This window comes from Jatropha curcas, chromosome 2 (assembly GCF_041381405.1).
Source record: "Jatropha curcas cultivar XTBG-Jc1 chromosome 2, XTBG_Jcur_1.0, whole genome shotgun sequence".
NCBI classification, from domain to species: domain Eukaryota; kingdom Viridiplantae; phylum Streptophyta; class Magnoliopsida; order Malpighiales; family Euphorbiaceae; genus Jatropha; species Jatropha curcas.
In genome coordinates this window covers 31,407,758-31,431,245 of record NC_143152.1, presented here as the reverse complement: position 1 = coordinate 31,431,245, position 23,488 = coordinate 31,407,758, and the positions used below count along the sequence as shown (strand labels likewise).

General features: G+C 32.4%; 4 protein-coding genes across 6 annotated transcripts; 2 read left to right on the top strand and 2 right to left on the bottom strand.

Annotated features, from left to right (window-relative positions):
• Window positions 1-549: 549 nt before the first annotated feature.
• NEK2 (NIMA-related kinase 2) lies at window positions 550-6,724 on the bottom strand. Its single transcript, XM_089718182.1, is given in 16 exon segments — window positions 550-898; window positions 900-1,528; window positions 1,710-2,141; window positions 2,551-2,602; window positions 2,710-2,783; window positions 3,000-3,049; window positions 3,143-3,224; window positions 3,304-3,353; window positions 3,437-3,479; window positions 3,583-3,663; window positions 3,794-3,839; window positions 3,958-4,004; window positions 4,488-4,553; window positions 4,960-5,026; window positions 5,171-5,282; window positions 6,461-6,724. Coding segments are annotated over 15 exon segments (1,824 nt in total). The 5' UTR covers window positions 5,257-5,282; window positions 6,461-6,724; the 3' UTR covers window positions 550-879.
• A 6,500-nt stretch (window positions 6,725-13,224) lies between these two features.
• Window positions 13,225-15,594, bottom strand: LOC105647676 (Duplicated homeodomain-like superfamily protein). The gene is made up of 2 exons (XM_012233852.4): window positions 15,053-15,594; window positions 13,225-14,707 (listed from the first exon to the last, which is right to left on the bottom strand). The coding sequence occupies exons 1-2, from the start codon at window positions 15,454-15,456 to the stop codon at window positions 13,303-13,305; spliced, it is 1,809 nt and encodes a 602-aa protein (XP_012089242.1). The 5' UTR covers window positions 15,457-15,594; the 3' UTR covers window positions 13,225-13,302.
• A 1,606-nt stretch (window positions 15,595-17,200) lies between these two features.
• On the top strand, window positions 17,201-18,367 carry TIM23-3 (translocase inner membrane subunit 23-3). Its single transcript, XM_012233853.4, has one exon. It carries the CDS (start codon window positions 17,486-17,488, stop codon window positions 18,026-18,028), a length of 543 nt encoding a protein of 180 aa, XP_012089243.1. The 5' UTR covers window positions 17,201-17,485; the 3' UTR covers window positions 18,029-18,367.
• A 3,288-nt stretch (window positions 18,368-21,655) lies between these two features.
• On the top strand, window positions 21,656-23,488 carry LOC105647859 (uncharacterized). 3 transcript variants are annotated; one of them, XM_012234084.4, is made up of 6 exons: window positions 21,656-21,874; window positions 22,088-22,258; window positions 22,372-22,455; window positions 22,578-22,703; window positions 22,806-22,895; window positions 23,227-23,488. In XM_012234084.4, exons 1-6 carry the CDS (start codon window positions 21,778-21,780, stop codon window positions 23,301-23,303), a joined length of 645 nt encoding a protein of 214 aa, XP_012089474.1. In that variant the 5' UTR covers window positions 21,656-21,777; the 3' UTR covers window positions 23,304-23,488. The 3 variants fall into 3 exon arrangements, with proteins under 3 accessions (XP_012089474.1, XP_020540423.1, XP_020540422.1); XM_020684764.3 differs by having other exon boundaries at window positions 21,662-21,874; window positions 23,202-23,488; XM_020684763.3 differs by having other exon boundaries at window positions 21,666-21,874; window positions 23,193-23,488.

The window sequence follows — 23,488 nt, the reverse complement described above, 5'->3', positions numbered from 1 at the left end:
AACCCTCCTGTTGACTCTTTAATGGTCTCTATCACTTGATTTTGTTTGTATTTGTTTTTATATTGTATGTTCTCCTGCCATAGTTTATTGGCTAAGGCCTGCAAAGTTCCCCCTAATCAAGCCATTTGCCACTCTCCTAAAGAGTTACTGGCAAAGATTCTTTCTGAATTTTTTTGTTAGATTATTAAATATAATTTAATAGTTCTTAAGAAACAGAGTTTAAAAGTACATGTGATTTTCTCCCTCGAAAAAAAGTACCTGTAATTTTATTTAAAATTTAAATGATCTAAATGCAACATTTTATTAAAACCTAAATTTAAATTTGTATCAGACTTGACCACATAGAATCCTCCAAAATTTCACGTTCTGCTTTTATTTGCCAAGGGAATATGACGTAGGTTTAAGGTAATGTTTATGTTTGGAGTCCCGCAAACTAACATTCAAGTATTTCATACTTTAGAACCCTAAAAATCGATCAATGTCTTTTTTTTCCATAAACAAAATTAGAGGATAGGAGAACTGGAAGCTACAGAAGTGACAAATCTGTCGTATGGGAACTGCAGATTAGCCGTGGATATAAAATATCTATTGGAGAGTACAGCTATGGTAGTCCATTTGCCTGCCCCAACTCGTCTACAAATTATGAGTTTGAATCGGTATTTTGCCATACTACATTGGCTACCTTGATAAAAATTTAAAAAAAAAAAAATAAAAAAAATAAAAAAAAGGAAAAATGAGAGGGGCACTGAAATTTACAATCTAAGAAGCATCTGCCTAAATATCTAGTGCCTCTTCACATGTCATTGACGAAAAGCTGATAGACCGAGCTCTAAAAACTGTCACAGCTACAATTATAATACATGTGAAACTGGTTACTTGCTAGGAATCTTCAGGTTTGAGTATTCTCCTTGAAGCTTTTTGTCAACCATATAGCAGTTTCCCTCGGCGAGACCTTGCCGGGTCCAAAAGGCTTTAGTAGCACACCAAGTTCATCATACCTTTCCTCTTGCAGTAATCTTGCACTAAATTCAAGCAGTCCTTCCAGAGCTTCAGCTCGCTGCTGGTACGATGAGGTGTCAAACCTACGGCGCCTTGTGTCTGATGAGGTGTGGCTTGATGCCCCAGCAGTTGCATTTTGATTAGAGGAGTTGCTTCCTTCCTCTTCGTCTAACTGAAACATGCTATGCTCAATTCCTTGCCATGCCTCACTGAAATTGAGCTTCGCAGTGGGTCTGTCACTTATCTGAACTGTGCATTTGTCCTTAGTGATTGAACGGTCACCATGATGTGGGGAACCACATGATCCTTGTGCTGAAGTTGATGAAGTTTTCCGGATAGGAAAGAATGCCTCTTCATATGAAGCTAATGGAAATTCAGCTATCCTGTCAATTCGTGGTGCATTGACAGAGACATCTGGAGATTTTATACTGTGAAGGATACCAATATTTGTGGATCTTGCTGGCAATGGGAAAGATGCTCTGCGATTTGTAGGGTCAGATTTTTTTGTTGGTGTGCGTGTAACAGGAAGCTGAAAAAGATAATGAAATGACACATAAGAACCTGATTTGTGTTTCCAGGAAAAGTTGCAATTGACAAGCTCTATGTGCATTTGTGTGTGCGTGCATGCATGCTGGAGTTCGCATGTGCGAGTGTAAATGCTTGCATGTATGTGTTTGAGAAAAGACAGACAGGAATTTCCATTGTCTTACAGATTCACGTTTCTTCACAGGTTCTCTTTCTCTCCTAACAACAGCAGCAGAAGCTTTTGTTGCGGTAACCTTTGAAGTCTTGGAAATTTTTGAAGGTTTTGAAGAAGTAATCGGTTTACAAATAACTGTTCCTTCATTGCTACTTCCAATGGATAATTCTGATAACCTACGATGCATTCCTTTGGTAGAACAAAAGGACTCTTCATCTGCTTCAGATGTAATTGGGTTTAATGCCCTATCATTGCTGAATGAGTACCGCTTCTCCCTGTATGAGTTCAGAGGAAAATCTTCTGGATCTGCAAATCGTGTTTTCTTTATGTAATTCGGCTCAGGCCACTGGTAAGGTAGTGCATCTCGTCGAGGACTATTCATCTTAAGGTGAACCTTAACAACATAAGGCTGAAGATGTGGGTGCCTCAGCAGCTCTGCAGCCTACCTCAATATACATTCAAATAGAGAACCATATCAATTTACAAGAAAGTCTATACACTGGCACATATCTCTAATGCAAGGGTTAATTTACCAGCAAGCAAATTATAGCAAAACAACAAAAGATTTTAGAGCACTGTGTACTAACAGTAAACTTGGCTCTGTGTTGTCATCTCTGGAAGTGTTCGAGATTACTGATTAGCATGAAATAACTAATTTACTTTGAAACTTTACTTCATAGTTCAGAATATAAGTGTAAATATTTGTGTAGTCCAACGAATAGCAATATTTTGCTGCAGAACCAATGAAATGGGACTTTATAGGCCATCATTATGGCAGCCTACAATGATGCTCTTTTGCAGAAGGATTTTCACACATCACAAAAGAAGAGACGAAAGGAGATTACACATACACTTGGCCTAAGTTCTGGATTCTTTCGCAGCATGCTTTTGACGAGACCTCGGCTGTAACATTGAATAGGAACAGGATCAGACAGAATATTCACTAAAACCCCATCATCTATAGGCTTTACTGCTACAGCAGCTATAAAATGAAGGGATGCAGAACATACAAGGCGCCAGAATATTTAGTTGGAAGCGGAGCAACTATTGATTTATTTATCTTGTTAATCAGTGCTTGCATATCCTGCTCAAGAAACATAGCAAAAGAATTTAAATACAATAAGTAGACTCAGAACTAGAAACAAAAAGAAATGTTAGCCAGTTGGAGACAACTCAAACATAAATGGAGAAGTACAGTGAGAACCTTTTTTCATTAATCCATCTTTATACATGTAATAAAGTGTAACAAGAAATACATCTTAAATCTACAAAGTAAAAAATCAGGGTCGATGAAGCTTACAAAGGCTTTAAATGCAGGCTTTAGAGAAGTCATTTCGTATATACAGCATCCTGAGCAACAATGTTTCAAGAAATATAAAAAACTACAAGAATCAAAAGAGAAATCAAAGTGAACAACTTTTGCATACACATACCACAACTTACCCAATGACCAAATGTCAGATTTTGAACCATAAGGTATATCAGCCAGAAGCTCAGGACACATATAGCTGGGAGTCCCCACAACCTGAATGTAGGACAGCAAAACTTAAGCTAAAAGAAAGAGAATTGAAAGGTTAACCCAGTTCAGGCAGCAAAATACTTACAGAAGAAGCAAGGTCATCTGAAGTCAGTATTTTGGCAAGTCCAAAATCGCCTGCATCAATGTTGTTCATTATTCATTCGTGAATATTGTAACTCCCTCCACAAAAATTACAAGATAAAAATGTGATCACTCACCAAGACGAATGTCTTGTTCTTTTGTCAAAAAGATATTTGAACACTGAAGGATCATGAGACATTAGGATCATGAGACATTATCAGTGCATTTCTAAAGAGAGGTTCAATGTTTAATCCAAGTATGAAACTCGGTGTATGCCACTAACCTTGACATCACGATGAAGAATATGGTTCATATGCAAGTAGTCAAGTGCCATCAGGAGTTGAACAAGCCACTTACAGATCTTCTGAAAAATATTAGATAACAAAAAAGTAAGAAGTGGTCAAATTTTAAATTTTTGCATAGAAGTCGATAAAAATGAATAGAAAACTGCCTGAAGATACAAGGGGGCCCAAAAAGAGAAGGAAAACACAAACCGCTTCTGGGAAAAGCTTTCCATTAGCTTTCTTTATAGCTTCTGCCCTATAACACATGGAAAGGAAAACAGCACAGGTGCCAAGGTTAACTTAACTTCAAAGTGAAATGCATATATGGATTTACAGTTCCATATATCATCATTCTGGCAAGATAGGAAACTTACATGTCTCCTCCTTCACAATAACCTATGATAATGCATACATAGCAACCCTGAGCCAAAAGTATCAAAATTGAATGACTATTAGACCATCTCTCAAAAGAGTCCTCGAACCGTAATAATGATGCAATAACTGGGCCAATGAAGAAAGACGCCATAACAAACCAATCATGAATCTAAGAGGATTTCATGATGATGATATGTTAAAAATATCACTCCATGCTAAAAGCATTTGACAAATGTTAGAAAGCGTCCCATGATGTTAATATTTAAGTGTAGCGCATTAATGTCAAGGGTGACACCCAGTTGGAATAGTTGGACAAGGACAAGATTGCTGTCGTACATTCAAATCAATTAGGTGTGTAATTTTGATAGGAACCATATACTGTTTTCGAGGAAGATTCATCAAGAACACCCTAATCAAAATCATAATGCACACCCATGCAAACCATTCACAAGGACAAGGAGAGGGAAAAAAGAAACACCAAAAGAAGATGCCACATTATAACTAACAAATAGTTACAGGCAGAATTTACCTTCTCTACCCAAGAATCTTTGTACTCTACAATAAATGGATTTCGTATTCTAGAAATGAGCTCTTTCTGCATAAAACAAATAAAAGGTTAACCCTGTAGATCCAAATATCATAAACAGAGGTTTATCCACATAACATGCTGTGAATTCATTCATTAATACATATCAAAACCCATTTGAAAAGCATTTATCATATCAAGATCCAAATATCCTTGTTTAAACTTAAAAAGAGGTACAGCCTATTAAATCACTGAATTCAGACCCTTGACTAACACTGGTTTATTTCATTCCTAATTTTTCAGACATAAGAAGCCAGGAGCACATGCTTCCCTCACCGCTGGGAAATATTTTTTGGTGTAAACCATGGAAAAACCTATCATTTCGGCAGAACAGAAATGTAGAAGGAACTTAAATATAAATAAACATCATGTCCTATAATCTGATGATAAATGGCCCAGCAAGCAAGATACTGACCTCTTGATGTGCAGATCGACGTGACCTATCAGTCTGCCGGGCAAGGCGAATCTTTTTCAACACATACCTTCACAAACATAAAAGAATCAGAATAAAAGATGAAATGTGTCACCAAAAAACATACAGCAAACAATTTATCCTTCATAGAACAAAATTCAAATATAGCAGGCAAACAAGAAGATTAAGAATAGAGAGCTAGGTTCATTCTCACTTCTTCTTTTCGTGTTTATGCCTCACAAGAAGAGCTGAACCAAATGATCCTTTGCCTATCTGCTCCAGTACTTCATATTGCTCCATGTGAGAGATTTAAGAGACTTACTTTTCTGAACAAAGACAAAAAGAATGACTAATTCCAAAAAAAATGGTAAATCTGAAAATTACACATACTCATCTAATAATCACAATGTACTTAGAAAGGAATGCAAAATGTTAACGATAACATGAAGTTACACTATCCGTAAAGTTACTCAAGAAATGCATGTCCTATAAGCCAGTGGCAAAGAAAGGAACTGCACGAAAATGAAACTATGTCATGTAAAGGATTAATTAAAAAAAATAATTATATAAAAGAGACCTTGAAAGCCAAGAAATTATCCAAGATTTTGCAATGCCAAAAACAGATAAGTTTTGGAACACTACACTTTCTTTTCTTTTTATTTTTTATTTTTTAGCACAATATGAAGAGATGATCTCTTTGACAAAAGAAATAAATTCTCAAAACCCAAAAAAAAAAAAAAAAAAAACACTGAATAGTGAACTAAATTGCAAGAATTCGTGCACTCATAGATTCAAATAAACTGGATTTAGAGCTGGGAAAATAAATTATTTTAAAAAAATATTTCCATGTAAAAATAATTGAAGATCTTGACAAATGCATAAACGGCAGATAATATAAGTAAGAGATTTTAATCGCAAATTTATTGGCCAACAAAATAGAGTAAGGAAAGAAAACAAAACGCCACATGTTGATTTTTTGTGTTTTTAATATATACTTGTAAAGCTGAAATTTGCAATTTGCATTAACCATATCAAACAGAAAAAGCGCAACTCAATAAAACAATCAATTTCTCACCAAACAATATAAATTAATAAATTGAGACTCAAAATGCTAGCGCCCTGCCTTTCCCCACATTTTCCCGGCAACCAAACGCAGTCATTACCCAAAAAAAAGGTAAAAAAAGAAAAAAAAAAAAAGGAAAAAGCAGGGAGAGAGAAAGAAGTAGACAAAAATGAAAATATCTGGCTAATGAAGGAACTCAAGGCCACAAGTAGAACAGCTGAACTACTTGCATTTCAAATCAAAGTTCCAAAAACAGCAATTACCAAAATGTACACAATACAAAGCAATTGATTACACAGAAGAAAAATTATTAGAAACAAAATCAAGTGAATCTTCAATCTTTGAATAAGGAAAAGAAATTAAAATGCAGCTGAGAAAATGCAAAGAAAGATTACAGAAAAGGAAAGCGAATCAAATCTACAGAGTCTGAAAAGAAAATACCTGAATGTGAATGATGAAGAAAAAGAAAGGTAGGGGATCGAAGAGAGAGATCAAAATGTGTGTGGAAGAGAGAGGAACAAGAAGGCGGAATTGAACATTTGCAGAGATACAAAGAAACGACAGCGTTTGAGTAGCAGAAGAAGGAGCTTAGGAGCAAGTTGCAGCGGAAGCAGCAGCAGCTCCAGGGACATACTGAGTTGTTTGTAGAGAGAGAGAGAGAAAATGACAAACTTCAGTAAGAGAGCTGAGAAGGAAAAGATGATTGGACCACCATTTTATAGAATGCTTAAACTAATTTATATTTACTTAAATAAAACAAAGGGAGGGAGAGATTAGTGTGCTGACTGCTGATTATGACACTAATTTTTTACATTTTTATTCTTTAAATTTAGTTTAGCTTGGATGAGATACCTTTAGACCGTGGTTATGACTCCATAACTCTTGTAACCAAATTATATTGAAAACAAAGAAATGATGTGTTCTACTGCAGTTTTTTAAATAACTATTAACATTTTGATTAATTAAAATGTTAAACACACTGTAAGTAATGTTTAGATTTTAAAGATTAAGGTAATATTTGACAACAATTTTTACCGTTTTGACGAATTAAAATGCTAAAGGCAAGTTCAGTAATATCTAATTTTTAAAGATTAAGACAACATTTTAAATTAATGTTTAAAAATTAAAGTAATATTTTATAAATAACTACTACTAATTACAGAAAAAAAAATACTATTAAAACAGTTATGGGCTATCAAAATAATTAATTTTACTTAATATCTCAAATTATTAAAAAATGAGAGAGAGTGAAGGGAAGGCCCGAAGGCAATAATGGGTCAAGATGAGAATCACGCAACAATATTGAAGTTGCTGGGTTAGTATTTTCTTTTTTGTGCTTTATTTTTATTTTTATGTTTGTTAAAAGGAGTGAAAACTCAAACTAGTCGGTAGGTGTTAAAGCAAAGGTGGGTGTAGCTCTACCACTCTTACTGTTAATTTGTCAGCTTTGTGTTGGGATTTTTTTTTTTTTTTTAAATTAAAAATCTACAGCTACTGTGAAAAATAGGATACTCCTAATTCTATCCTGTGCCGCTCCTTAGTCAAACTTGAATATATACCTTTTTTTTATAAATAAAAAAAGAATTAATCAATTGCGTTACAAACTTTTTTCCAGTATTTTTACCTTAGATTGACATACTTAAATATTTAAAAATATAATAATTTAAAGAATATAAATATATCTCTTAATGGTTTATGTGAAATTTCTCAAAGTATTTGCATTTGTTAGGTACAAATGAAAGAGACTTCATTTTTTACCATAAATATTTTATTATTTATTTATTTTATTTCATTTGAGTTCATGAATGGAAGTACATGGATGAAGAGGAGAAGACCGACCAAAGGAAACAGAGTGGAGCCCATGGACCTCTTCCTAGATCTGCAATCACGAGGCTAATAACCCGGCGCTTTTCATTCACCTGATTTTACTAAAACACCCTCCTAACTTTCTTATATTTCCAGATTTTTGCCCTCAAGTGGTGCCTCACCACCACTGTTTTGTTGTTCTAGATATTTGCATTAGCGGTAGGAGGCAGGCAGCTATCCGGTACAGGAAATTTCCTTTCTTCTTTTTTTTTTTTAAAAAAGTAAATTTCTTCTAATATATTTTATGTCTATATTTTAAAATTAATAATTTTAATATGTTATCCTTAGATTTTAAAAATTAAATTATTTTATAATATAAGTCGAGAAAAATACTTACGGGCTTAATTACCATGACTTAGGTTCCAATCAAATCTAGCAAATAAATCCAGATTTTAACTTACATACAATCACATGCAAGAATATTGTAAAGCCTGAGAAAGTTCCTAGAGAAAGAAAACAAATTCCTGACTTTTTGGATAAAAAGGTTTAGAAATGGCCTTCAAAACCATTAACGGTAGCCAAGCATTATTTATGTGGTAACTCATCATGCAATATCAACCAATTATTAAAATCAGTTTGTGTAATATTGAAAGTAATTAACGAACTAATATTATTTTTAAACACATCATCACTTTTGTGAAATTTCAAATTTATCTCAATTATTGAGTTTTTACTCGGACCACATTGTTGTGATTTTTAAAAAATTATAATGTTTTTATTTTATAAACCATAATATAATGTAATTAATCGCAGAGTTAGAAAGGAAATGAGAGTCAGGTACTCCAGAATATTTTCGAGTTAACTTTTTTACCGCAATTAAATATTTTATACGAGCAATTGCAATCCCACGCTCCTCATATTGAATTAATGCATTTAGAAATACTCTTTTAATAGAATTATTGGATGATTGAAATTCATGACCCACATGCAATTACCTAAAATTTCAGTGAAACCCCTTTGTTCCTTTACTTAAATTTCAAAATCATGAAAAAGTAAAATAACCATGAATATTGATTGAGATGAGTGGCTCCATAAAGGAAATGTCACATCTTCATCTACAAAAGAGTGAAACGTTCAAGTAGCTTAACAAAAAAAGAAGTGAATGGATCATCCGTGAAGTGAGCTGAAAAAACAGAAAAGAAAAACCTTTATGTGAGAACATTAATGGAGGGTGATCTAATCATCAAAAAATTAAAAAATAACTATAGTTGATAGTGCATATTCTTTTGTTGACTTTTTAAGGCAATTTCATAAGTCCATCTCATCTCATTACTAGAAAAAAGAACAATAGTCTTCTTTGGATATTGGCAAACATGTAAGCAAATGTGGGTTTATTGTAATTTAAAATTGGAAAATACTTCTCTATTGTGTAGTATGTTCATCAAGATAATGTAAAAATAATAACATACGAGGAGTGAAAGGTCTTAAATTCGAGCTCTCGCGATTAGGGATGAGCATGCGGTTAACCAATTCGAATTAGATTGATTTCGGTTTATGCAAAGGTATTTTTATAGTATCCAAATCCAAAATCTGTTTGGTTCATTTGGATTTAATTATTCCAAACCAAATAAGCTATTTTTTTAGTTTTAAAAATAAATTTAGTTAGTTATATATGGTAACTCAACAAAAAAAAATTGAATGATTTTATATACCCAAATTGATCATTAATCAAATTTCTAAGACAATTACCTGAATTTGATTGAAATGGGTCGATTTGCTTCGATTCTAGTTTAGAAACCGATAATTGCTCATCCCACTATCAACCATAAAAGTTTTCATTAATTTAGTACATCAACGATAAATTATCCTTATTATGTAGCCAATTCTGCCGATAAGAACTTTCAATATATATAAATAAATAACTTTGTTAATTATATTTTATTTTTGTTTTTGGTGTGGGATAAGGAGTCGGTTAGCAATTAGAGCAAACATGGTGGAGTGGTAAGCAACAAATTTTCTAAATATAGATAAAGATATTATTATGGAAATAAAATTGGGGATGGAGAGTAGGATCGGATAGTGCTACCCACAACCACAGTAACATCACATAATACACACCCACCACTCAACTTGTCATATTTCTGTCCTCATTAGCAGCTGGCTCTAAAACTATAACTTTATACATTTTCGTACATAAAATCCACTAAACTACCAACACTTCCATTTCCTTCGTGGGCAAGGGCAAATAAGTTGTCAATCCAAATGGTAAAAACTACTTTTTATGTAACTCTTCCAATAATATCCTAGCTATTAAAAAAAGTTCATAATTGGAGATGAGGATTAATTTGTCTCCCTCTAAAATTTTGCATTTTCGTATAAAAATCTAAATATTGTTAGGTCAAAATGATGCATGTAAGCGTCTGTCAATTAGAAAATGGAGACTTCTTATGTAAATAATAAGAGATTGAGAAATTTTTTAAAATGGAAAATTTAGGTAGACAACTTAAATTAAAATAGAGAAATTAAATAGTGTAACGGTAATTTTAGAAACTTTATAGAATAGCAAAAACAAAATTTTCCATTACCTAACAATATGATTAAGAATGAAATAAGTCAACAAAGTAAAAATGGGGTGAAAAAAAAAAAAGCAATTGTCAAATATCAAGGTCTAAGTCACAATTGTCAAATATAGGAGGAGCTTAAAGCACAAAATGATTTCTTTTGTTGAGAGAAGATTAAGTAGTTAAAGGAAGGCAAGTAAAAGTTCCTTTTAAGTATTAAGAACAAAAGTACTAGAACACATTAACATATGATTTTTTTAGTCAATGTTTTACTTTATTTTTATGGTTGTGTTTAATCATGTCTTAATCTAGGTATTGCCATTTAAAGATGAGAGCTTAGGATTCAAATTTAATTCATCCAAATTAGCAATCTCTTCTGCCTAATGCTATCAATCGAGACAACGCTTTCCATCTCTCTCGTAATTATCAGAGGAAAAAGACATTATTGTAGATGAGACTTCTGAATCTCGAACGTGTGTTGTTTCAATTTTATATAGGAAAAAATAAGACTTGTTGGTTGTGCATATAAAGTTTATGAAATTCTCAGTTAGTCAGCAATAACCTAGTTATTTTCTGCCACAAATGAGTTCCATATTCAATTTCTTTTTTTTTTTCTATAGGTTTTTAAAAAATGAATTAAACAATCTTATATATGGTTTTGACCCTCTAAGTTTGGGCTGGTCGTGCCTTTGCTTCCAACACTTGCAAGATGTGAGCAATGTAGGGCTGATTGTGAAGAATCGGTATCCTTTTAGATGAGCTAACCCAACCCAACCAAATAAAACTTTCTTATGGGCTATGGCCCAAAATGATAAAATAAGGAAAATTACATCAGATAAAGTTTTAATTTGATTTTGCCTTTATTAATAAATAATTTTAGGCCAAAAATTACAAAAAGAAAAAAGAAATAAAGGTTTATGGATAACAATTTACTGTCATATGAATTTTATGATTTTAAAATTACTGAGAACAATCACAAATATGGTTTTTTTTCTTAAAAAAAAAAAATCAAATTTAAATATATAAAAAGTATAAAATAGTTAATATTCAATGAAGTGATATAATAATTATTAAATTGTTTATCTAACATATTTATTAACAATGGGATAAATAAAATTAAACTAAAGATTATTGTGCTTTTAATGTAAGTATTTAAATAAATGAAGCAAACAGAAAATACTATATTTTCAAATTTGAAATTAAATATTAGAAATCAAACAATTCTTGACTTGCAATATTGAAGTTTTACCTATTTCAATAATTTATTCATGGTTAATTTGAGCAAATGTACTTATAATTGTATTATAAATTTTAATGATTAAGCATTTATAATATTATATATATCTGGAATGTGATATTCATTAGCACATCTGACTCTGAACCGTTGGATTGTGAGGACCCTAATGCAATACGCTGCACCAACTGGTCCAAACTCACAGCTGCTCGAGCCTACGCCGGCTACAGTGTACCGCCACACGACCATCACAGAATACGTAGATGCGCTGCACCGTATCAATTGTAGCACACATAATAAGATTAGATGCAAGGGAAGGAGTGGGCCCCAGTTTGAGCCTTGACTTGTCTCTTCTCTTGTATGTTCATCTTCGTAAAGACACGAAACGATCAAACGTTCCCTGTTCCTTTATTTTATTATTATTTATTTTCAAGTAAAAAAAAATTGGAAAATTTTTTGGAGACATTCATTCATCGCATCCGTATATAAATGTAATGTATTCCTCTGATGATCATGTGGTAGGACCCACCACCCCGAACAGAAACAAATGTAATGTTTTTGTGTTGTCGTTGTAGGCTTTGTAATGTAGTCTGTCTACGACTAAGATTAGTGGGCCACCCTTCAAAACTAAATTAACTTAATCAATATAAACAATTAATTTCAAATAAGGACATATTCTATTTATTTATGAAAAAAAATTTTTTTTTTTTTCAAATTAGATCCAGCGATTGAAACGGTAAGATACACTTTATTCTCACAAATTATTTTTATAAAATGTGCGATTTTTTTTTCAAAGAAATTAGATATTGATTCAATGGAAAAGGAGTTATAAAAGAGATCCCAAAATAAAATTAGTCTTCTATTTAAAAAGGATAATTGTGGTAAAATAAAAATTTATATATTTTTATTGTAAATTTTTTTTAAAATAAATTAAAACTGTAAATTTTATTAGAAGAAAACAATATTATAGATCAACAAGTTTTTATATTTTTATATAAAAAGTATAAATGAAAATTTAAAATGAATAAAGAAGGTAAGGGGAATATATATTTTTGACACACACACATACATTTTTATTATTAATAAGCATATGTATGTTTGGCGGTTACACAATATTGGCAAGAAATTCACCTGAAAAATGACAATTATTATTACCATAATATATACATAATACATAGACCTAGCTAATGATTTATATATATATATGTTATTTTTTCTGTTGGTCTGTGATGAATATGTGCAATGTAACATATATTCTGGTGAATTTTCTTTTGCTGAAAGATTCCAAGTTTCCATTTCTTATTGTTTCATTGGATTTGGAAATTGAACAGTGAAAGCAGCATAAAGGATGTCTTTCCTCAATTTGGAAAACAAAACTTCAATAAAAATAGAAAATATTAGGATCAGAAATAGCAATTATTTATAAAATGAAAATTAATTTATTGATTTACAAGCAGAAATAATGCTCGGTTCTCTTTCCTCATTTCTTATTTTGTCGGTGCTCACTAAAATACAAGCTCACATGTTTCCTCCAAGAAATATAATATATATGTGACAAATAAAAGATACTATATAAACTAATATGCCAAAAAAAAATTAAAAAATTGGAAAAATTAACCTCTTATTAGTTCATTATTAATGAAAGAACACACCCAAATAAACATTGCAAAAATTAATATCAATTAGAATTCAAAATCAAGATCATGTTTCTCACCTTCAACAACATGCATTGCTGAATTACTAGAACCATTTTGGGAGGAACTGATCAGCCCACCACCTGCGTCCGACGAGTGGTTTTCCGGTGAAGCTGCCACGGATCGCTTTTGGACGCCGTCGGAAGATGTTATTACAAGTGATCCTTGATTATACAATGTGCTTAATTGATGAAAGTATGGACATGTCCTAGAATCAACAGATCTTTTCTTGTTAACATCCTTAGTTTTTTTAAAATACTTATTTATATTTTCCCATTTCTCTTTACACCTCTTTGCACTTCTTTTATAACCCAACTCTAACATCCCTTGAGAGATTCTTTCCCATAGAGGAGCCTTTACTGTTGTTTCCTTTTCTTCATTAATATTATTATTATAAAAACTGCTCCTTAGGTTTATCAATGCTAATACCTCATCTTTTGGCCATCTCTTACCAAGATCTTCCTTATTACTGGGTGAAGGCTTTCTTTGCGCTATTTCCGTCCATAATGAAATGGGCATTGATGGTTTGCTTTGGGTATTGAGGAAAATAGAGTTTTGGGGAGGGTGAGAGAGTGTAGAAGATGAACTAGGGTTTTTAGATATAATCACAGGATTTGTTTGATGGCCTAAAGCTATGGTAGTTGATATGGGTGTTTCAGGTTTGCTAATTTGTTTATTAGGGTTTTTGGGTATCACCATTGAAGATGAAGTAGTCGTCTCTCCAAGAATTTCAATAGAATCAGAAGAAGTTGATGACGATGAGAATTTTTTCAAGAAATTGATTATTTTTGCTTGTCTATCGCCAACAAGAGCTTGTTCTTGTGCCCTAATTTCAAGTTCTTTTTTGATTCTTTCCATTTCTTGTTTTTTCCAAGCTTCTTCTCTTGCTATCTTTTCTTCGTCTCTCTTCGCTATATCTTCGAGAAGCTTATTATGCATTTCTTCTTGTTGAACCATAATTCTCCTTATAATATCTTCACAAAAACCCTTAAACATCTCAAATTTTTTATGTCTTCTTTTCCTTTTCTTGCTCTTGGATTTCTCAATTTCCTTTCCCTCATCATTATTATCATTATCTTCAGTTGGATTTCCTACTGTTTGATCAATTCTTGAATCTTCTTCCATGTTCTTCTCATGATCAATCTTGTCTTCTTCTTCTTCACTGGCTAGCTTGTCCATTTTCTTGTTCTTTCCTGCTGTTGCTAAATTATTTTCTTGAGGGTAGCTTTGACTATTATTATTAGTATCATCACCATTGTTATATAATTCTTCAAGCTCACCAAAAAACCTATAATTCTTGGAATAGTTAATGTTGTTGAAGTATCTGCTTTCTTCTTCAAACTTCTCCTTGCATTTTTCAGCACTCCTTTTGAACCCAAGCTCTGCTAGTTTCCTGTACCCACCATAAATATGAATAAAAACAAAAGCCACCTATACACATATCATTAGCATTTATTTTCTTTCTTGATTTTATTAGTCGGTCATTAAATATTCAAATAAGACTTCTTTAATTCTCCTCTCTCACACATAAACAAAGACATGATATTGAAAATCCCAAGACTACTTGACACAAGATGCTGGCTTCATGTTAGCAAGAGCTTTAACTAATAACATCCAGCTGAAACAAATTTACGAAATCTCCATAATTTTGAAAAGGATTAATGCGACTCAAATAATCATTAGAAGAAAAGAGAAACACAAAGAAGATATTGTCTCACTGAATTAATAAAGTGAATACCTTGATACATGTTCCCAAGTGAATTCAGGGAACCAATTTTCCATGCTAGATCTGATCCTCAATAGGGCAAGCACTTCATCATTAGACCACGGATCGACGGATTGGTGTATCGATCTCTCTCTTTCAATCTCCAAATCCATAGTAGCCACCATGTTATTCTGTTCCTTGTCTTCATTTTTGGCAGTGGGTTGCGAAACATGGTGCAATGTGTGCAAGAAATTGGGTTGCACTTGCAATTGATGAGAAGTGGTGCTACTATAAGGATCAAAAGTAGGGGTAAAGTTAGTACTAGTATTGGTAGTAGCAACAGAGGAGCCATGAATAGGTTGGAAAGAAAGAGGTAGAGGAAGTGAAGTTCTTGAAGCTATGAATTGGTGAAATTGGTCTGGTACTCCTTCAAACATGTTTTTTTTTTTTTTTTTTTTTTTTTGTGTGTTTTTTTCTCTGTGTCTATGTTCTATCTATGCAAATTCTTTACTTCCCTTTCCCTCTCTCACTCTCTCCTTCTTCCTCTCAATTTCCCACTGTCATTTAACCAAAAAACAAAAAGAAAAAAAGAATACACAAAACTGCAACACCAACCTCTTGCCATTTCTCTCTCATTTATCAAGGACTTTGTCCTATCATGGAAGGGAAAAGAGATGGCCCAGTACACTCTTTTGGAGGGAGGTGAAGTCACTGTCCTATCAAAGTAAATGAACAATGTCAAATTGGGCTTAATGGCTATTGGCTTTACAGTGTCATCATTAGAGGAATGTAATGTGCACAGGCTATAGATGAGATTGGGAATTAGTTTTGTAAGCAAAAAAAAAAAAAATAATGGGTTATTAATATTTAGGGTTTGGTGGGGTCCTTTAGAATCCTATGCAGTAGCTGATGGTGATGATGGTGTAATTAACGGCAAGAGGGATGGCAGGACACGTGAAAACATGCAGTGAGACTGGGACAATTATTTAAGGAAGTAAAGGGAAAGGAAAGGAGATTATTTTCACATGGTGCTCAGGGCTACAGTATACTGTATACCTTCAATTCAATAACACTACTTCTATTTAAAGGGCTAATCGTAAATCACCTATAATATAAGTTTGTGTTACATATCAGTTTGATGTTATGTTTCTAAATATTTTTAATGAGACTTTTTCTATAATAATGGCCGTTGAAAGTGATTCATTTTTTAATCTAGACTATTATAAAGAGTTATAAAAGCGTAAAGAAGTGCTAAGCCTTAAATATGACTAAGTCCCAAATCAGATTAGACGATTCCTGGTAATAAGATTTAGATACTGGTGGTTTACGAAAAAAATTTTAAGAATTGAAGTTTGGAATTATTTTATGAAAGTTCAAAATAATTAATTTATGAAAGGTTCAAAATTATTTCATGAAAGTTCAAAAGATTAAATTATGTATTAAGCCTAATATTTTTTTATGTATAGTTTGAGATAATAAATCTCCAAATTTTAGCATCTTAATTATTTTATTTATTGGTGAATGGAGTAGCTTTTGGATACCTATATTGGATAGAAATATATTTTTCATATATTAAAGTTTTGGATTTTATCCCAATTAAAAAATATTAATTACAATTATCATTATAATATCAAGTATTTTGTTTAATTTTGTGATATTTTGCTTAATTTCTTCAATCAAAATGTCGATATGACTAGGGTTACAAATAGTTAGCCCCTAGCAGGAGTGGAAATACACTAGTATTTGGGGGAGTTTAAAAAAAAAAATATTTCTTTAGTGAAAAATTATATTTTTCCTCTTAAATTTAAGAAATTATCTATTCATAAGATTTGAATAGTAAGGCTAATTCTTAAATAATATCATTTTTAATATTAGAAATTTAAACTTTAATAGAATGCACCAAAATAAAATTACAAATCCACTCTCTTGGGGTTGGGACAATAGAGATTAGAAACCACACAAGAAAGGATGCAAGTCTGTTCAAACAATCAATAAATGGGCCACAGTTTTAGCTGAAAGTGTGAACTCTATCTGATTGGGCCTCTTTTAGCCCAAAGATCCAAAGTGAAAAACTTTGTTTACAATTGGGCCAAAAAGTATACTGGGCCTGGCCAGAGCTTTATAACTATAAGAGAATTAAAAAAAAAAAAAAAAATTCTGACATTCTATTCTTTTTTGGCCAAGTCAGAGTCAAACTAGAAAACCCTTCCTTGTCGTTAAACCCTACTCCTCTTCTAAAGAGAGCTGCTTCTTCCTAGAAACCTCTCTTTTTCTTTAGGGGATTCTCGTGAGGAGTTTTGACCCATCGAAGAACTGTCAAGAACCGAACCTAGACCCCAAATTTCTCATAAATCTACCTTTCTCTTCCATAAAAACCGTACCTTTCTCCTTAAACAATCTTCTACTCTTCGTTTTCTGTATAAAGATCTTCACTTTTTATCTCTCTAAGCAAAACAAACATCAATAATGGATGACTCGAACGATCAGAAATACTACACATATCATCCATATCAAGATCTCTATAACGTACCAGCTCAAAGTTTATACAAGTTACCCACATCGCCCGAGTTCCTTTTTCAAGAAGAAGCTGTTCATCAACGCCGCAGCTGGAGCGAAAATCTTCAATATTATACTGGAACCGGCTACTTATCAGGAGCGATTGCCGGCGGGATTAAGGGCTCATGGGAAGGTATTCGCACCGCCGAGCCTGGGGACTCTATGAAATTGCGGGTCAATAGGATTCTCAATTCTGGTGGACATGCTGGTCGAAAGTTTGGGAACAATTTGGGAGTTTTGGGGCTTATGTTCGCTGGGCTTGAAAGCGCTTTGATTCATTATAGAGATACTGATGACTTGGTCAATACGGTTCTTGCGGGTCTCGGGACTGGAGCGATTTATCGTGCGGCTAGGGGTCCCAGATCAGCGGCTATTGCTGGGGCTATTGGAGGGATCGCGGCCGCGGCAGCTGTTTCCGGAAAGCAGGTGGTTAAGAGATATGTGCCCATTTGAAAATTGAAAGTTTTCTTTCTGGGGGTTTTGTTGGGAGGGGAAGTTGTTTCGGGAGGTAAAGGATTTGCGAGGTGTCTCGCTTGGTAATGTTAGGTAATTGAATTTAATAGATTTTGCTATAAATTGGATTGGTAATAGTAACGAGTATTTTGTTTCATAATCCAATCTGCCGACTTGCCGTTTCTTCATGTCCTGTTTGATAGGAATTTTGGGTTCTTATTATTTTCCATTTACTGAATTGATTGTTTATAGGAAAGCCCCTGAAAGATGTTTAGGGATTGAAATAACTATTGATTATGTTGGTGATATTATATTTGCTTCTATGGTCTTTTGGTGTAAGATGTGATTATTGCTAGTAAGCATTATTGTTATCTTGCCATCCTCATTTTTTTTTTCTTATGGAAATTCCGATATGCTGTGACTTCTCTTGTGTGTTTAGTGCATCATTGCTTGATAATGCTTAATTTTTCAGAACATATTATTCCGTAAAACCATAAAAGATCTCAGGTTAGTGTTTCTTTATTATGTTATATTGGTATCATGTTGGCTTCTCTTTTAGATAATCTTAATTGTTTTAAGGGAACATTATTATGTCATGTCTAATTCTCTTTTATGCTGTATTTGTATCATGTTGGCTTTGTGTTGAGTGGATATTCTGAACATATCTGGTTCTTGTGAACTTTGTGGAACTAGTTAGCACCATACTTCATGTTCTCTACTCTGGCCTTGGGGAAACATTATTCAATAACTTGAAACTACCATTCATGGGATACTCATTCATCAAAACAAAGTGATTGTATGATGTATATAAATGGAAGCCATGACTTGAATTTATTTGCCCTGGACTGACATACTGATGGGTCCTAACTGCGTTTCCTTGGTATGTATAAACCTGAGGACTTAGATGATAGGGTATTAGCTCTTTTAAAGAAAATAAGAATGAGATGACAGAAGTAGTATTGAGATGCTGATGATCAAGTGGTTTGTGCGACTTAAGTTGAATAAGAGCTTTGGAGAGCTTTTGTATTGTCTTGTTTGAAACTTCACTTGAATAAGCATAATTATTTGTGACTCCTTTCATGTAGTGAGTGTAGATATGAGTGTAGAGCTAATGGTAAGTGCGCATTAAAATTTTCATGTAGTGAAGCATTCTCGTAACCTCGTTGGAAAAAAGGATTACATAGTTTTGTTCTAGGATTGTGATGCAATTGGAAGTATCCGAAAGAAATGGGGATGGAATGAAGGGAAGTTGGAAAGCCCTTGAGGGAAAGGGGATGTTTGACTGTTGGTGCTGCTTTATAGCTCATGATTGTTTAGAATATTCTTTGAGCTAGTATGATGGATTGATTCAAGTGGTATGAGATAATGAAATGTCTGACTAGATATTCACAACCCCTCTCCCTTCCTCTTTCTGTGGGTGTCTGGTGTGGTGCTTCTAGCTCTAAGACTTGTGCTATAAATGTTTCTCCTCACTCTTTAACTTGATTATGGGTGTGGGATTGCACAACATCTGGGAGGGTAGTTTTTTTTCTTCTTTGAACAAGATACCATTTGCTTTATGCAAACCATTTTTAAGAGATTATAGCCAGGCTATGCATCCTGTTAGGTTCACCTATGGAGTCTGATTGATGTCTACTATTATTTCCCTTTCTACCCACAAACTCATATGCAATGCATATGGACCATTAGGGGTATTTTAGTAATATCTCATAAGGGGCTTCACTATCAATGTTGCTTCTTGTTACAATTACACCTGATTTTTAAAATTTTTAGTTAATAAAAGTGGGCCTTTTATCAGTTCTGCTGGACTAAATGTGAAGTCCAAATTTAATTCATTAGCCTCGATGATACAAAAGTGGAATATGGTGGATTGGAGGCCTGGTGATCCACTCATTACTTACAAGTTACAACCTCTCTAAACAAGAATCAGAAATTGTCAAAAAAAGGATTTTGTATTTCAATGAACATTGTCTTTTACTTCTTCTTCTTCCATTTTTTTTTATTCCCTCTTATATATATATGCTCACTTTTTTTCATTTGTCTTAAAATGTACCTATTTCCTTTTTTTTTTTTTAAATATAATTTATTATTTAATTTCTTAATATACTATTTAATATTTCTAATTGTATACATCATTTAATATTAGTAAAGGGATATTTCAGACGAAAAAATAAGTAAAAAAGATAGTTTAACTAAATTAACTGACTTTCCTGGATTCAATGGAAAATGTCCCGAACTTTTATGCATTTTTGCAATCGCACTTTGTTCTCGCCTTTCAATTTCAATTATGAAATGTAATTAATTATTAGTCTCTAAATTTTATTTTAGAGTATGTTTATTAAAAAAAACTAAAAATAAAATGCAAATTGCAAAGTTTAAGTATTGCTATTTGTTATGCCTATAATTATACTACCAATTGGTCAAAATTTCACATGGGAAAAAGAAGTAACATAGAGAGTGAAGTAGAAGATATTGTATATAATTGACCTTGTCAAGGAAATTATGCTTTCATGTTTTATGTGGTCAAATACCCAACCGCAATTTTTCTAACTTCTGATATATAAAAAAAAAAAACCCAACGCGATTTGGCAAATGCTATAGTCAGAAGTCAATTATTCGATTGATATAACATTTTTACCCTATTTAAAAGACAACAAGTATAGTACAAGAATTTTAACAATCATAAGAAATATCTAGCTACTAATGTTTTTTTACCACGTGTAAGAATAAAAATACAAATTTATTTTTTGAAAAAAGTATTTAAAAGAAAGTAAAAAGCTTTATGTTCTACACTTCCGGATTATATATATATATATATATGTGTTTTTTCTAAGTTTCCATTGATAATTTTTTAGAGTGGTGAGATTTTGACTTTGTAATAAGCTTATATATATATATATATAAAGATTACTTGCTTTCTCTTCTTAACAAAGATATAATTAATATCACATGTCTCATTCCCTTTAAATCTTGTATCTATTATATGAATTTTTAGGTCTTCCCCCATAACACACGAAATTGTCACAGATTAATTTTTTCATATAGTATTAAATTCATCGCACACCCCCTTCCCTGTTTATGTTGTTGCAGATATGGACCGCTATCCCTCAATTTGACTTGTCAATCTAATTATAAATAAAATTTCCTTAGTTAAAATTTAATTTAATTTAGGGGGTTCGATGCATAGAAAAACACTTATACTAAATAATACAGCGAATCAAAATATGAGATTAGTAAATGAAATGGGATATTCGAGGGAAAATTTAAAAAAAAAAACTTAATTTATCTAAATTCAACGGTAAACTTTTCACAAAATAAAAATTTTGCAAAATGAGAATCATAATTTTATTTGAAATATGTATAATTTGATTGATTGGTTTATTCAAATTGCAATTATTTGTAGATATTAAAGACAATTATAATTAAAGGATTTGCAGAAAGAAAGTGACTGCATTGACAAACAAAGATTTGCAGAAATACGATATAATTTGTTTACTGGCAGTGCATAGAAACTTCTGCAAATAAATTAGAAAACATAAGGTTTCTTGTTATAGTTATTGATATAGAGAAGAAAACTTTAATGAACCCCAAAAATTTATAGTGTTTAAAAATTTAGTCTCACTGAGATTGCTACGTAATATTATCTCTATATATACATGCATTCATGCATTACAATTACAAAAGCAACAATCTTTGATCCTTCTCACCAAATTTCCTAATCTCTCTCTCTCTCTTTCTCTGTGGGGAAGATGACTTTCTTTAAGGCACTCCCTTTTCTAGCTTTCTTTCTTCTGTTACTACCTGTGATTGCTTTGGGGGATGATAATCCCTTAACTTCTGTATATGGTACTCTCTTTCTCTTTCTTTCTCACACACACACTGTAAAGTGTAAACACAGCAACACAGTTGTACTATATTTATCTGATAACGCACAGGGATTGAAATCCAAGAGAAAACCCTTTTGATGAAAAAAAAAAAAAAAAATCACACATCCACATGAACACCAAAATCGATGCATTTATGGATATTTGATCAGTTTTTTTTTTAATATTATTGCAGATGCAGATGCAGATGTTATATGTGATCTAGTGCAATGTGGGAAGGGAAAATGCATAGCAAATATAAAATACCCATTAGGCTACATCTGCAAATGTGAGACTGGTTGGAACAGAACTACAGATGATAATCTTAACAATAATCTTCAGTTCCTTCCTTGTGTCATTCCAACATGTAATTATTTCTCTCTTCTTAATTTTTTTTTCTGATCTTTTTTTCATTTTCTTCTCAATAAAAATAAATATTTTGTAATTCGTTTTTTCTTGTTCTTCATTTTACTTTTGCAGGTAAGCTCAAATATAAAGGTTGCCAAGTAGCTCCACCTACTCCACCAGCAACGCCTGTTCCTTTGAACACATCTATTTTTGATCGTAATTACCACATAATAATGAAGCTCTCTATATATTAATTCTCATAATTAAACCGTTATTTCTCTTAATCTTAATTAACCAAGCTGATTGTTGCTGTTACTGAATTCTTTTTATGTATCTAGCTTGCAATTGGATCTATTGTGGAGAAGGTACCTGCACAAAAAATTCAACTTTTACCCATTTCTGTACTTGCAAATCTGGATTTACTAACCTTTTTAAGATCCCTTTCTTCCCATGCTATAGCAATTGTAAGAGCTTTAACGACTTTGTCAAATTGAGTCAACCCTAATTAATTTTGATACTAATTTAATTAAAAACTTACACAAGTTCTATGTCCCTGATTGTTTAAGGTTCTCTTGGATCTGATTGTTCCAAGCTTGGAATAACAGTTGCAAAATCTCTATTAACTGATGATACTGCAAGCATTCCTGGAAATCATGGTGAGTTAATTAATTTGATTAATTAATTAAGCAGGACTCATTTATGAATTAACATGTGGTTATGATGATATAAAAGGATGTCCATTTACCATGTTCATTAGCTACATTTTTCAAGTTCCCATCATATATTTTTATCAAAATATCAGTTATTTTTGTAAGATGAATTAGTTTTCTATAATTAATTTCGTTTTGTGATTAAGCCCTTTCATCCTTAATTAATAATTTGATTTAATGTTTTTGTCAATTAAGCTTACCAATTCAATTTAAGTTTAATCTTTCTATATAATTGACTTCAAGACCCACAAGTTTAAACCTTGTGGGTTTTTTCCAGGTAGCTCAACTATGGCAGGGAACTTGCAGTGGAGGATCGTATTGTTCATGTCTACGCTAATGGCTCTGAGCAAGTAGGATGATCATATAATAAAGCAGCATGCAGGATCCTATGCCTGTAGCGCCTTTTATTATAACCATATTACATACTTTTTTAGAAATAAAATCCACTTCTTGGATCGATGCTGTGATTATATTTATATGTATGCTATTGATTTTTGTATTGTAATTTATTTTGATTGAACCCGTATGTTTTGAGGATA